The sequence below is a fragment of the Montipora capricornis genome, chromosome 9 (assembly GCF_036669925.1).
Source record: "Montipora capricornis isolate CH-2021 chromosome 9, ASM3666992v2, whole genome shotgun sequence".
NCBI lineage: Eukaryota > Metazoa > Cnidaria > Anthozoa > Scleractinia > Acroporidae > Montipora > Montipora capricornis.
In genome coordinates this window covers 22163280-22177723 of record NC_090891.1, presented here as the reverse complement: position 1 = coordinate 22177723, position 14444 = coordinate 22163280, and the positions used below count along the sequence as shown (strand labels likewise).

The following is a 14444-nucleotide window of genomic DNA, read 5'->3' as shown; positions in this document are numbered from 1 at the left end:
TAAACCCCTCATAAAAAACAGAAACATCTGACCGAAAATACTATTAACGCTAACAAATGCGAACTCAGTAAGGTACAGATTCTGTTAGCTTGCTTTATGCAAAACAAATATTGATGAAAAAGCAAATAACTATTGAAACACAGTTTTCAGAAAGAGCAGAAGGAAGTTTCCCGGACGGTCGATCGAGAATAAAATATTTACGACATGAAAACAACATTAATTTTGAACCGTGAATATAGAATATAAAAAGTTACGATCAGCGACAAACATTTTGGGAGATTTTTGCTACGTTCAAGTAAATTGCAAAATCGAAAGTGACATGGCCGGAATTCAGCGGGCGCCGTGATTAAGTTACCGCGGCATGTTTACTCGCCAAACAGTGAAGCATCTGTGTCAAATGATGGCAAGATACCGGGTTTTTGTAAGTTTCTTTTTCTGTCAAGTGTTATAAAGGTTGACAATGAAATGAGCGAAGTCAAAACAAAGATCACAATCGCCCAACTCTTGTTTATGCAAAGTCAAAATTTACTCTCCAAGACGCGTACGACGTTATTTATCACCAGGTAATTCCATCATTTTGGAAATAGCAGCTACTTTATTATTCATCTGCGTCACAAGTTTTCACTGATTTTAGGGCTCATTTTGTTGAAACTCAAGCACGCTTCCAACAGGCCTGTGAACCCTTCCTGCTTACAGAGCAATACTAAAAAACTTCTCCCATATCACATTTGAACCTTAAGCTCGAAAATTCAATACACAACATGATATTATAATTCACAAAGGCAGAAAATACCACAGAATCCTTTTCCAGCGAAATATTTATTGAAACAAACAACATATTTGCTCTTGGAGGCGAAAACCTCTTCCTATTTCATTGCGTGCGTGAAGACAAGAAACTCAATCGTGTCAAATTACCATGTAATTTACTTCAGGTAAATGCAGCTCACTTTGATTTCGTCTCGACGGGCGATAGATTGTTGTCGAAGTCCAGTGCTCGTCGCTTTTGAGATTCCTGCCTATTTTATCCAACTGACTTTCTATTATTGAGCTCCATAAGGGTATATTTTGTTTAAGGATCCACTAAAACGCCATTCGCGTTACATGACTTTCGACGCCATTGCAGGCTAAGTTAATGATTCTACTGTGTCCACCAGAGAAATGTACGCATTTCCACTACCCTCTCGATCCTAAGAAAATACTCGCAGAAGGCTCTATGCACAAAGACACCACTTACCAGGGGAGTGACAGGCAAGACTTTTACCGACACGGAAAAAAAAAAAAAAACTAAAAAAAAACAAAAAAACAAAACAAACAAACTAAACGCAGACCTCGACTGGGTTTGCCATGAGGCAACCCAGTAATAATAAAAAAACGAGTCATAAGGATAAAATAAAGATTGTTTGAAAGACAATCCTGTTTTACATCTGTCAACAACTCACATTATTATGACTGCAGGTCGCTGCACCTTTTGGGGATGCGATCGTACGCGTTGAAATCATCTGTGCTTTGTTTTTGCGCTTCCAGATGCATTGCAATGTTCCAAATTATTTGTCACACCGGTTAATCGAGGGAAATCGATCGAAAAACCAACAATTATTACTTCGAATACCTAAATAATCTCGGTTGTCTTTTTTCGGTGCAACGAAATGCACAAAGAATTTCATGTATTCCGAGCAATTAGGACGCGGGGATTTCATTTGGTTAAGCTATGCGTGATAATCCCTAGGGAGAGGTTATAATTGAAAATTACATCTTCCAGATGCAAAACAAACGAGCTTGTGAACTAAAGGATAAACAAAACGTACAAGAAAGCGAATGAAAGGATCCTAATAAGAAATTTTTACACCTCAGTCATACTGGCTTAAGCCGACTGAATTGAAACGTTAAATGGTTGCAAAATCCACGTTATCTCTGTCTTTGTTAATTGATACTGTAGCCATGCGTGTCAAAATAAATTGAGTTGTTGGGTAATTACTTAGACTGCAAAACAGTCGTATTTTTTGCGAACGCAAGAGACGCAGTAAATATTCCAACGAAAGGTCTGGAGCGAGTGTAGAAACGGCGAAGGAGAATGGGGAGAGACGCGAAATAGTTTCTCGCCTCACACGCCCGTAGGGCGTGTGAGGCTCGCGCGCTTCACACGCGAGGATCACGCTTATGGCGCTTCGCGTCTTCCGAAAATGAAAGAAAACGACTGTTTTGCAGTCTAGTAATTACTCGATTACTTTGTTCAGTGCAGCAAAATGGACAGTTGAATTACGGGGTGGTGATTTCTTTGCCTAAAAGCAACTCACTTAACGAAACTCTCCTTTTTCCAACAACAACAAGGATTCAAACAGCTTCAATTCTTACAGAGTTTGATAAAAATCCGGATTTAAAACATGCGGTGGGGCAACGAAAGCGATGGGAGCTGTATTGGGGTTTCAGTGTGAAAGTACAAACGGCTACTAACACTCTTATAACTCTTTTTTCATTATTATTTTATTAACCCGCAGTCTGCAGTCTGCAGTCTGCATTTTACCCTCAGTCTGCATTTTATCCCTGGTCTGCAGTCTGCAGTCTGCCGTCTGCGTTTTACACTGACCGGTTATTTGGGTGGTTTTTGGCAACAGAGGTTAATTATTCGTAATGCGATCGCTTCCGTTGCTGTTAGCAATGGGTCGCAAATTTGACACTTTTATCGCACTATCACATTACGCATTGAATCCACGTTATCTATTATTCCTAAAAATCTAAAAATATTCGTGCCTTATCAGTTTTCGGTGCAATTTATGTCCAAGAAAGCAGATAAATTGCAGAAAATATTAGTTTTGCATCCAAAAATTCGTAATCAACGCTAAAATGACCAAATTTTGCCTAGAAAACATATTTTACTGTTATTTTTCTTAAATTTTTTCGTTCAACTTTCGCTTTTATAAAATGTTTCAGTTGTCTGTAAATAAGTTATATGCTGTTGGAAAGCTTATTTTCTTAGCTTTAAAATGATGTATTTTTTCCCCCTAGCTTTAAATATTTTTTTGAGAAAAAAAAAAAAAACATTTTTTGGCGATGGCTGATTTACCGCGGTTTTCTCGCGGTTGGGAAAGTAGGAAAAAGAGTTAGGCCAGTAGCCAGGTTTTTAACCTCAGAAAAGGATCTGTTTCATCGTACGAACATGTGAGGACCTGTGAGCCAAAGGGCCTCTGCTGGTATGACTTCTGGGTGACCCCTTAATAACTTCTTACTAACCGAGCGCGAGGGCCGTACTGCCAGGGAAATATTGGCCAGAGGTCGTGGCAGTACGGACCGAGCGCAGCGAGGTCCGTACAAAAACGGCTCGAGCTACAACAAGTTGCAAAATTGTTGAGACACTTTCATTAAAAAACACCTTTTCTAACTTCCAATACTTGGCGTATCTAGAATTTAAACCTTTCCCACTTCCTCTCCCCTCTCCCCCTTTTAATGTTGACTGCTTAAGTTCCCAACATTTTTTTGTCTCGCTAGCAACACTGATAAGGGGGGGAGGGGGGCTGCAGTGTGAGAGATAATAGGGAAATTAATAACGCCCCAAGAAGGTGAAGTGTCTCCACTATTTTTGCAACTTGTTGTAGCTCGGTTAGTAAGTAGTTTATTATATGGTTTTTAAATTACCTTTTGCTTTGTTTTTGCAAGCCCGTAATCGGCCCGTGGGCCAGTCACAATTTGCCTGGAACGCTGCACGTACCACAGGCAACCCAGTGTACCCTCACGGAGGGTCTAGTTGTGTTTTAAAATCGAAGTTGGTTTTTGAGAGCATCTGGCTTCGTCTTTCCGAAAATCGGAGTTTGTTTTTCGAAATTAAGAGAATTTACGACATTCTGAAATTGGAGTTTATGGAATATACGCCAACTGCCAGAGACACTGAAGACTTGCTGAGCTCCACACTTTAAAATAGCATTGTAATGTTTACTAATCACAGTTTGACGATGATCGTCACGCAACGTTCTCATTTGCTTGTTTCTCCGTGTTGTTGTTAATGTTGTTGTCTGACTTTAGTACAGCCGGTTTGTAATAAGGTCAGAGTCGCACGGGAACTTGTCTGCCAATTCTATTCGGACGTCAAGGGATCGAATCCAATTTTTTCGATAAAAAACACAACAACATTAAAAACAATATTGCGAAAACAAACAAATGAGAACGTTGCGTGACGACCATCGCGGGACTGTGGCTGTGCTTTGTTTCGTTTTAATTGCGGACAAGGTTTTCACGAAGTAAACAATAAAGTGTGGTTTTAAAATGATGTCCCCGACCCCGACCCCGGCCCCGCGTTTTGGCTAACTATCGACAAACATAGCTCGCGTTCAGTTGAAGCTAAGACCCCTTATGATCAATGACAATAAGTTAGGTCTTTTCCTTAGCTTCAATTTGAGTTATTAGTGTTCGTTCAACCCTCTATGTTGACTGTAATGGTTTCTTAAACCCAAGCCAGTATGGTAGAACACTCTTTACTTTATTTGGCCTCAAGGCGCTTTCATATGAATCGAAGCGAAGCGGTCAACTGAAAAAATTACATTAAGAAATCACTAAATATCGTGGCATTTATCGCTTAGAACGTAATTAGACAATGAATTATATTGAAAAACCACGCGCTTATGAAAGCACTAAAGAAAATAGGTACGTGGATTCAAAAGAATGTGAAGAACGATCGGAACGTCGTGACAGAAACCGCACCGAAAAGGGCACAGGGAGCAGAGGGGTCCTATTTGACCGTTTTTTCAGGTAAATTACCGTACAATTGCAGCACGAATCGATCTTGTTGATTTGAATCACCGCTCGTGATCAAACTACACACAAACGATCGTGTTACGGTTGAAATCCTATCCGCGTAAATTTGGATACGAAGTGCCGAGGGTACAAAAAGAGACAAGGGATGAAATTAAAAATTTTTGCTCTTCCTTGGATGAATTCTGAAATAAGAAAAGCCATGAACAGGAGGCAGAAACTTCTCAGGGCCTGAGATGGTTCTCCTTTGTCTGCTGACAACTGGTCTAACTATAAGCGTGCAAGGAACAAGATAACAACGTTGCTGCGTAATGCAGAGTGCGGCATTAAAAGCAAGAAGCAATTCTGCAGAGGCCTATCCACCGAAAGCATGCTCATATCTATGACTGAGAGTTGGAAACTATTGTTGCGTTAGATAATGGTCTCCCTGTTGGAGCGGTGTTTATAGACTTCCAGAAAGCTTTTGACACTGTTTCGCATTCTCTATTATCGCGTAAGCTTCAAGCTATTGGTATATCTGGCTCCATCCACGAGTGGATTATGTGCTACGTTATTAATCAATCTCAGTTTACTGTGGTAAATGGCTGCAAGTCCTCTCCCGGCTGGGTTTGTTTTGGCGTACCCCAAGGTTCCGTATTGAGGCCGCGGCTGTACACTATTTTTATTAATGACCTTCCTGATTGTCTGGAGGGTATAGGAGATATTTCTTTATATGCTGATGACACTACCTTATTTTATATTGGTCGTAGTGTCGAAGAAGTCTTTTCTGCTCTCAACAAGATGGTAAATAATGTGCTACTGTGGAGCAAGAGAAATCAACTCACTATTCATCCAGTCAAAACTGAAGCTATGTTAATCAGAAAGTCTCCGTTTGTTAGCCCTCTGCCTCCACCTTATTTTGGTTCTGACTTTATTCGAACAGTTGAATCGTCAACTTGCCTGGGCTTAATTGTGAATATAAAACTTTCATGGTCTAATCATATTTTTCATGTTAAAAAAAAATTTGCGAGTAAGGTTGGGTTCTGAAAAGAATGAAGTAACTATATTCTTCCTGTAAAGACCTTAGCAGAGATTTATTTAAAACAATTATTCCGAGTGTTACGTACGGCATCCTGGCTTGGGGAAACAGCTCCACGACCCTACTTGGATACAGTCCATTCCACAGTAGAAGATGTTGTCATTGATAAGAAATCAAAAGACTTTATATACTTTTGACTGATGTAGATAGCCGGGTTGCCAGTATGGCAATCCCAGTCGGAAAATGGTGGGATTTGTTCCTTTTCTTTTTTTCTTTCTCAAAGGAACCTGGTAGAAAGAGCTCGCAGAAAGCAGATGACAACCGGGGGATTGAAGACAAGATCTTCATCATGCAAGTATAAGCCGGTAAACGTGGAACAATTAAATGCAGTAGAACAAGAAATCGTAAAACACACGCAAGAAGAATCCTTCAAGGAAGAACAAACCCGCATAAGAGTAGATGACTCAAGATCTAGGATCCTGGATACTAAAGGAACCTGCTCCCTCAACCGTCTAGATCCATTCCTAGATCAATGAAAGGTGGACGCGTCAAGCAAGCAAGTGTCTCTGAAGATATATCAAGCATCCCGTTGTCCTGCCAGAATAGGGACATATCAGCAAGCTCCTAGCCTGACACTACCACGAGAAAGCTCTACATCAAGGAAAGGGAATTATCTTTAACGAAATCCGCTCCTCCGGCTACTGGATCACAGGCGGTGGCACAGTGGTTTCCAGGTTGATCTACGAATGCGTCACTTGCAGGAAAGTGAGAGCAAATGTCCAGGAGCAGAAAATGGCAAATCTTCCATCAGACAGGCTAGAACCAGCTCCTCCTTTCGCTTACTACGGAATGGATTGTTTTGGCCCTTGGTACACGAGAGAAGGGCGCAAGTATCTTATGAGGCATTGAGTCCTATTCACATGCCTGGTTTCAAGAGCTATTGATCTTGAAGTCGCCACCTCCCTGGATACGGACTCCTACATCAACGCCCCTCGCCGCTTCATATGCGCACGTGGTCCAGTGCGGCAGATGCGTAGTGAGGTTCAAATTTCATTGGTGCACGAAGAGGACTAAATGAAGCGCTAGCTGGAACGGATGAAGATAACGTAAAGGCAGATATGTTGAAAGAAAATTGCGACTGGATTGAAGTCAAACTAAATTCCTCTATGCCAGTCACATGGGCGGACTATGGGAGCGATGGGAGTGACAAATTAGAACCGTGAGAAGTGTGCTCTCTGCCCTAATGGAGAAAAATGGCCAGCAAAGGAACGATAAAGCCCTACGAACTTTCATGTGTGAAGCGGAGGCATGAGCTAACAGTCGGTCCTTAACGACGGAAAGTATCACAGCGCCTGGCTCTGCAGAAGCGCTCACTTCCATACTCTTTCTTACTCTATTCCCGAAAATGGTGGTGACGAGGACAGCACCTAACCAACTAATTTTGGTGCAGATGGAGAAAGGAATTTCTTCTTTCCTTGCAGGACTCACCGAAATGGATCCGCCCAGGGAAAAATCTGAAACTTTCTCATTTGATTGACGTTACCGTGATTAATGCATCAAATGTCAGACAAACATAGCTCGCAATCAGTTCAAGCTAAGACCCCTTGTGATCAAGATCTTAAAAAAATAAGTCAGAGAAAAATTCTAGTAGAATAATCAGGACCCGCGAACGTTGGTAAGCAACGTTTTTCTTTTGTTGATAGTTGTATTGTTACGTAAATTTGTCATTCTAGCGAGAGCTATAGTTAGATTTCAATCGATCAAATATCTCTATTAGCACCAGCACATGCATAATAATTTGTGATTTCGTTCTAAGCGATAAATGCCACGATATTTAGTGATTTCTTAATGTAATTTTTTCAGTTGACCGCTTCGCTTCGATTCTTATGAAAACGCCCTGAGGCCAAATAAAGTAAAGAGTGTTCTACTACATACTGGCTTGGGGTTAAGAGGTTCGACTGACTCCGCGTGCAAACAACCCGGGAGAACGAGAATTTCAATTCTGGCTTAAGAAACCATTACAGGCAGGCGGGCATGTTTACGCGACAGGATCGTGAGCTTTTTAGCAATAGAAATTTTGCCCGCAAGTGATAAGACCTGATAAAGTAGTAATTATGATAACGAAAATTATCTTGTTAACTTTTCAAGTGCTTTTGTGTGGTCACCTTTTGGGCAATAAAAACAAACAGAAAGGGAGAATGTGAAAACATACCGCTAGTGAGAAGCCAGATAGCTGAAGAATGCAATTCATTGGTATAATTATTCATATGTATTTTTATCAGATCCACCAGCGACATTTTCCAATGACAACCTTGGATTCCCGGAGATCACCTATGTTGAAAAAGAGGAGCACGTATCTGTGACCCTCGTTTGCAAAGTGGCAATCCTAAATGGTATCGAAAAATGGAAAAATGTCAGCTACTCGATTGAGTGGTTCGCTGAAGGAAAAACCCTGAAAAATGAAACGATATGCGGAGGCCTTTTACCTGGGAAAGAGAATGAAAAGTCCTGCCCAGATGCAAATCTTATCTCCCTCAGCCTTCCTGGCGAAAGCTATACTATCGGTCAGTCGGTAAGAATGCAAAAGTCCATGACGTTATTATAGAAAGTTGAAAGTAGCTTAGCAGAAAATGCAATTATAGAAATTTGATTGGGGATTTTATTTCCCAGTTTAATTAATAAACCCTGGGAATGAAGACATTTTATGCGACTACATCGCGCAAAGACTGGAATTCTGTACCAGTTTGAAAGAGACCAACACTACCCCTTCCTTGTAGGGATTATCTAGGGAAAGTATCGCCCTCTATATGTTGCATTAAAAAGCCCACAATGGGTTCCCCAGGTGATGTATTCGTAAAACACAAACACGGGTTGATTGCCTGTGGCAAATTTGCATTATTTAAATGTAACTGCCTTCAACGGCAACGAAACAAGGAAAACCATTCGTATGAAACGGATCTGATATTCGTTTATAGTCTTTTTGTGGCATCCTCGGGGAAGAGTAGGTGCGTGACAGACAGTTTTAAGAAAAACAGACAAATTCTGGAAAGCAAAAGGGATCAAGCTGGTCAGTGTTTAATGCAAATTGCATAGTCTGCAAGCTGTTGTATTGCACTGCATTGTATAACACACGTGATCTTTAAGGCCCGTTCTAAACGTCGCATTTTACATGTGCCAAATGAGAAAAATCTATTGTTTTCGCTCATTTGCATTAGATTCAGCACATGTAAAATGCGACGTTTCAAACGGGCCTACATTGGTATAATTCAACACTAATTACTAGTTAACAAGCGTGATGCCATAAAAGAATCTTTTTGAGTGACCAAACCGTGATTTTACGGTTTGGCCACCCTGTTTGATAGTGTTTAAACAAGTTAACATCATTTTGTTGAGTTGGGTATAATAATTTCTTAAACTCATTAATTATTCATACAGCTCTTACCCAACCAGAGCATCTTATTATGGTCAATGAAAAACGAGTTGAAAACCACGGATGGATATTTTCTTAATCTGCATATTCATAAAGAAAGAAAAACACATGATGATAAACAATTTTATTTAATCACACATTGTACAAAACAAACTTTAAACCTAAATTATATACTGCTGACGTTAAATGTAAAGGTACAGTTATTAAACTCCCCAAAACAGAAAGGGCCATTCTTTTTCTTAACTTAAATTCTCACTTCCAACCTTGCTGTACACTTTCGACCTAAATTTGCAGTAACGTTAGAAATTCCCAGTTCTAAGGCGTACTAATTTACTACCTACCCCTGCATTTAACAGAATACTCAAACTGGCGCTGGCCACACACTTTTCCTCTTCTTAGCTAGTTTTAGGAGGTCTAAATCTGCACTATGCCATTTGCTTTGCGAAGCAACGTGTTCGCTCAGAACTGACAAACAGCTACCATCTTGGACAAAAGGGTTGAGAATATTAAAAACAGGGGTTGCTTTGCGCACTACGTCCTCAATATCGCACCCTATCAGCCATCCCCCTCCCCCTACAACCAATGTTGATAAGCCCAGGATCGACATGCTTTGTTTCGTCTAGCAAAATTGATCAGGGAGCGGGGCAAAAAGGGAGCTTGTTTTTCATACTTGTGATCGTAGTTAGTCCAAAAGCAGAATTTTGTCAACAATTTTGTCCAAGATTGTAGGTAACAACGTGACATGATGAATATTCGAAAATTGTCACAGAGCAGCAAGTACGTGACGAATTCACATTCCGCTTACCGAAAAACAATACTTCAATTCAGAAAACTTATTCAAATGAAAATTTAAACTAATTTTCTTTGTTGGAGAAGAAATTTCAAAAACGAGTGCTTCGGGTTTCATCAGTTTTCCAAATGCGAGAGAACATTTGAAACCACGAGGCCGCAGGCCGAGTGGTTTTATTGTTTTGGAGCGTTTGGAACCCTGATGAAACCCGAAAGCACTCGTTTTTGAAATAGCACTTGAAGGCGGTCAAACATTTGATAAAACGTCTACAGCATTTTTCTTTTTCTCGTCATAGTTTGGTAACCAATGTTTTGCGCGTTTGCGACAGCTACTTATAACATGTTTGAGTTGAGCGCCTGGGATTTTCCCGACATATGAAAACTAGGCTTCAAAGGTTCGTAAATGTTCTTTTTGTCGTCTGTAGCAATAGAATATGCACATTTCCTGTTCATTGATGACTCATATGATTTCTGGTTTGATTGTAGTAAGAAATTTTATTTCTTTATTATTTTGAGTTCGCGGTCCAGCACTGCAGTGGATCAAGCGTTATCTGACAAATAGTATACAATTTGTACAGTTCGCAATCTCGTACCCAGAGTCCTCGGGCTTCTTGGCCAGCGGGTGAGCGCCCGGAGAGACTCTGGGATAATCGACTTGAACTATATTTTTGATTGGCTGCTTGCGTAACAATGGCAGTCCGACAGGAAGTGGGTAAGTAATTCGGAAGCCCCAGAATTTGGCGGGAGATTCAAAATCTAAAACCAGTTTCAGTGCTGTTTGATTTTTCCTACCTCGGAAATATATAAATCACAAAAATAATAAGTTTGAATTATGTCTCATACCGCACGGGAATTTTCCCACGCTGCTAAAAAGTGATTACTGTTGCTGTTCCAAAAGTACCGTGGAAAAACAATACATCAGTCTCTTTGAGGAGAAATCCGTGGAATAAGGTCTTGTCGAAGCCACGCAGAGTTACGGAAACGTCAAATTGTAGTAGAAGAGGACATTTGTGTCGTTTCCACAAAAAATTTGTCGATCGTGTTGCTTGCACGATGGCATTCTGAACGATGGAATGTATGCTGAAACACTAAAAATACACTTACCAAAAGCGTCAGAGGTTTCATCTTCACTTGCTCTTACAGCAAGCCAATGATCATTTCTCCAGTTTCTCTGTCTGTAAGGCTAAAAGTCTTGTTTCTCGAGCACTTTCAACCCGCCATTTCTACTGTTTACGGTTTTCTCTTTTCTGTTTCCGTTTAAACTCAAGCGTACGTAATAAGACCGGAACCCACGTTTTCTGGGAAAATGGAGTCGATTATCCCAGAGTCTCTCCGGGCGCTCACCCGCTGGCCAAAAACCCCGAGGACTCTGGGTACGAGATTGTACAGTACGGTGAAACCCGTTCTTCCGACCAGATAATTAGATGCGAAGTGCCCCAGGGCTCCATCTTAGGATCACTATTTTTTGTTTTTTACTGATTAGTGATCTCTCTTTGCAGATGATACTAGTATTTTTTATTTTAACTCTAACCCTAGTCGTGTTATTTCTGTAATGAATAACGAATTGACTGATGTCAGCTTATGGATGGAATCCAACAAACTGTCTGTGAATTATGTCATATTTAAGCCAAAACAAAGAGTAATCCGTAAGAGCTCCTCTATTTTATTTGATAATGTGCAACTTAAACAACTAACATAAGTGAAGTTCTTACGTGTCTATCTTGATGAAGCTCTTACATGGAAATCTCACATAGGCTATATTTGTAAAAAAAAATTGCTAAATCCGTTGGTATTATATATAGGTGTCGCTTTCTTCTTTCAACCAAAACCAAAACATCTTTTTATCATACTTTAATCTATCCCTATTTAACTTACTGTACAGTAGTCAGGTCTTCCACATATGTCACGAACTTAAATCTCTTCTTCAAAAACGAGCTGTGCGAGCCATAACGAATTTAGAATTCCGCGTGCCTTCTGCCCCCCTATTTGCTGAATTGAAAATCCTAGATATTTCAATTTAAGGTAAATTCTCTCTACATCGCAAAATTTATCTTTCTATACCACCACCATTTATTACCTTTGCCTTTTAAAAATCTATTCTTTACAAATAATCGAACTCACAATTATGACCCTAGAGCTTCATCTCTTCCCTGGCTCCATATGTGCAGGACAAACATTAAGCAGTTCACTATACGCTATCAAGGATCAAAAAGCTGGAATGCTTTGCCACTTTCAATTACATCCCTTTCCAGTCTTCCTTTAAAAGACAGTTTGTTGATTTCATTAACAATTAAGTGTTACTCAAAATAAAAGTCCATAACATAAACTATGAAGCCATGAAATTAAATAGCAGTTTGATTTCTTTTTTTTCTTTCCATTTCGTTTTCTACGCTCACCTTTTGCTGAAATTGATTTCGTATTCACATATCACCAAGGAGACCTCTCCTAAAAAACTAAAAAACCTATGGTTTTTTTAGAGGTCTCCTCGCCACTAACTGTATGTTTTAAAGTTTATATTCTTTAGAATTGAGGCAAATAAAGATTAATTGATTGATTGATTGATTGAGTTTGCGGGATGACCCGCTTCGAAATGTTCGCTCACCAATGTCTTTTAGATTGGACTTACCGCAAGCGGCGTGTGTATAAAGCGGCATTGGGGTCAAAATTCACTTTCAAATAGGGACAGGCACAACAAAAAGTCCACTTTCATTTTGGGTACAGGCAAAATGTATTGGGGACTGGCACAACGTATCGAGGACAGGCACAGTGCAATAGGGATAGGCACAAAGAACACAACCTCGTTCCCAGGTTGGCACCGGTCATGTGGCTCTCCTGGATAAACATTTTCCCACTGGGGTAGAGTCTTCGTCACATTTTGACCCGCAACTGGGCGAAAGCGTAACCGTTTCACAGGGTATTTTGTTTAATAAATGTTACATCTTTGCTCGAGAATGTAACTTTCAAAAAGGCCAAAACAGCTGATGTTATATTCCCACAGGAGATTCCCGCAAAAGCGGTCAAGCTAAAAACAAAATCTTTTGTGATAGACGAAGCCTTCGAAGTCGAGCGGCGATTGAAGTTGACTTCGCAAAAAAAGAAGATCTCCTTAGTAGCTAAAGTTGCTTCTACAGAACCTACACTATCATAAAAAAATACACCACACGCTTCGCTTGCTTGATAAAATGTCTCTTTTAATTTACCGGCGTTAAAAAATATACTTCACAATTTGTGTTATAAATTAAACGCTGAAGCAAGGTGTGAAGTTGCAAAGATAAAACAGCGACAATTTACACGAAGTTATTAAAATATAAAGTCAAAACTGTCTACTCGCTGTACAAGCATGTGACTTAGAAATCACCTTGTTTAGCATTCGAAAGACAAACGAAAATCAAAGAACAAAATAAAACACCTGCACAGTTAGTTTGAGGTCGATACGTGACAAAAATGTATATCACCGACTGATCGATCGCCGGACATGTCTGTTTCCCATGGATAAAAGTTCCGCTTGTTTTCTTTCACGACTAAACTTTATTTTCTTTAAACATGTCGCAAACTATTGGTATCCTCCGTTATCACTCAATTCAACAGCTCACTTGAGCTTGTCCAAGTGTATTGAAGTTTGAATTCGGATCTTCTCACGGGCCTACAAAAATTGAAACAACGCGAGTATATTTTCTGTTGCGTCCGATCGATTTGACAGCAACGTTTTGTCTTTCACGTCGAATTCCATGTGCAATACATTCAATACCTTGCCGTGAAACGTTTTGTCGATGATCGTCTGGCCACAAAAAAAATCAAATGTGTTGTGATTCCCTTCTTCGCAAGGCCTACACTGGCACCCCTCCCCAAACACAAATTTTACAAATCTCCCAGATTTTGGGAGACACGTAACCAGCCCAAACCAGGGTCTATTCTCAACGACAATGGAGATCCTGGGAACGAGGTTGAAAATAACGAGGGCAGGGACAGCGCAATAGAAGCAGGTACAACCATAGTTAATCTAGGGACTGGTTATGAAACCCTGGGAATTTCAAAAGCAGGAACAATACAGTCGCAATTAGATGTTGAACCGACCGTGACCCTGCACAATCTTTTGTTTTTGGTTCGCAAGTTAATTTCGAATAAATTAGTCGAAGCTTTTGATTGGTTATCCTGCCGAAAAAGCTTGTTTTTGTCGGGTTTTGCGCAGGGTCAAGGCCAAAAAAGCGAATAAAAACATGAAACAAATAAACTTGTCGAGTTTCATAACCAGCCTACATCTATTAACTATGGTACAACGTATCGAGGACAGGCACAGCGCACTCCTCTCCATGCATGCCATTTGAAAGCACATTAAAAATGGCGGTCACCACAATCAAATCGTTTCAGTCTTGTTGTGTCTTTTAGGCCGAACGGAGTAAAACTATGACCATAATTTAGCCCTCTTATTTAACCTTGCTGGTAGCCTAAGGGGATGAACTATCTGGG

General features: G+C 40.2%; 1 protein-coding gene across 1 annotated transcript in view; it reads left to right on the top strand.

Annotated features, from left to right (window-relative positions):
• Window positions 1-14444, top strand: part of LOC138017426 (von Willebrand factor D and EGF domain-containing protein-like) — a 43344-nt gene that overhangs the window by 13443 nt on the left and 15457 nt on the right. The window contains exon 3 of the mRNA XM_068864515.1: window positions 8041-8330. Within this exon, the coding sequence (XP_068720616.1) occupies window positions 8041-8330 (290 nt within the window). The remainder of the gene's footprint in view (window positions 1-8040; window positions 8331-14444) is intronic.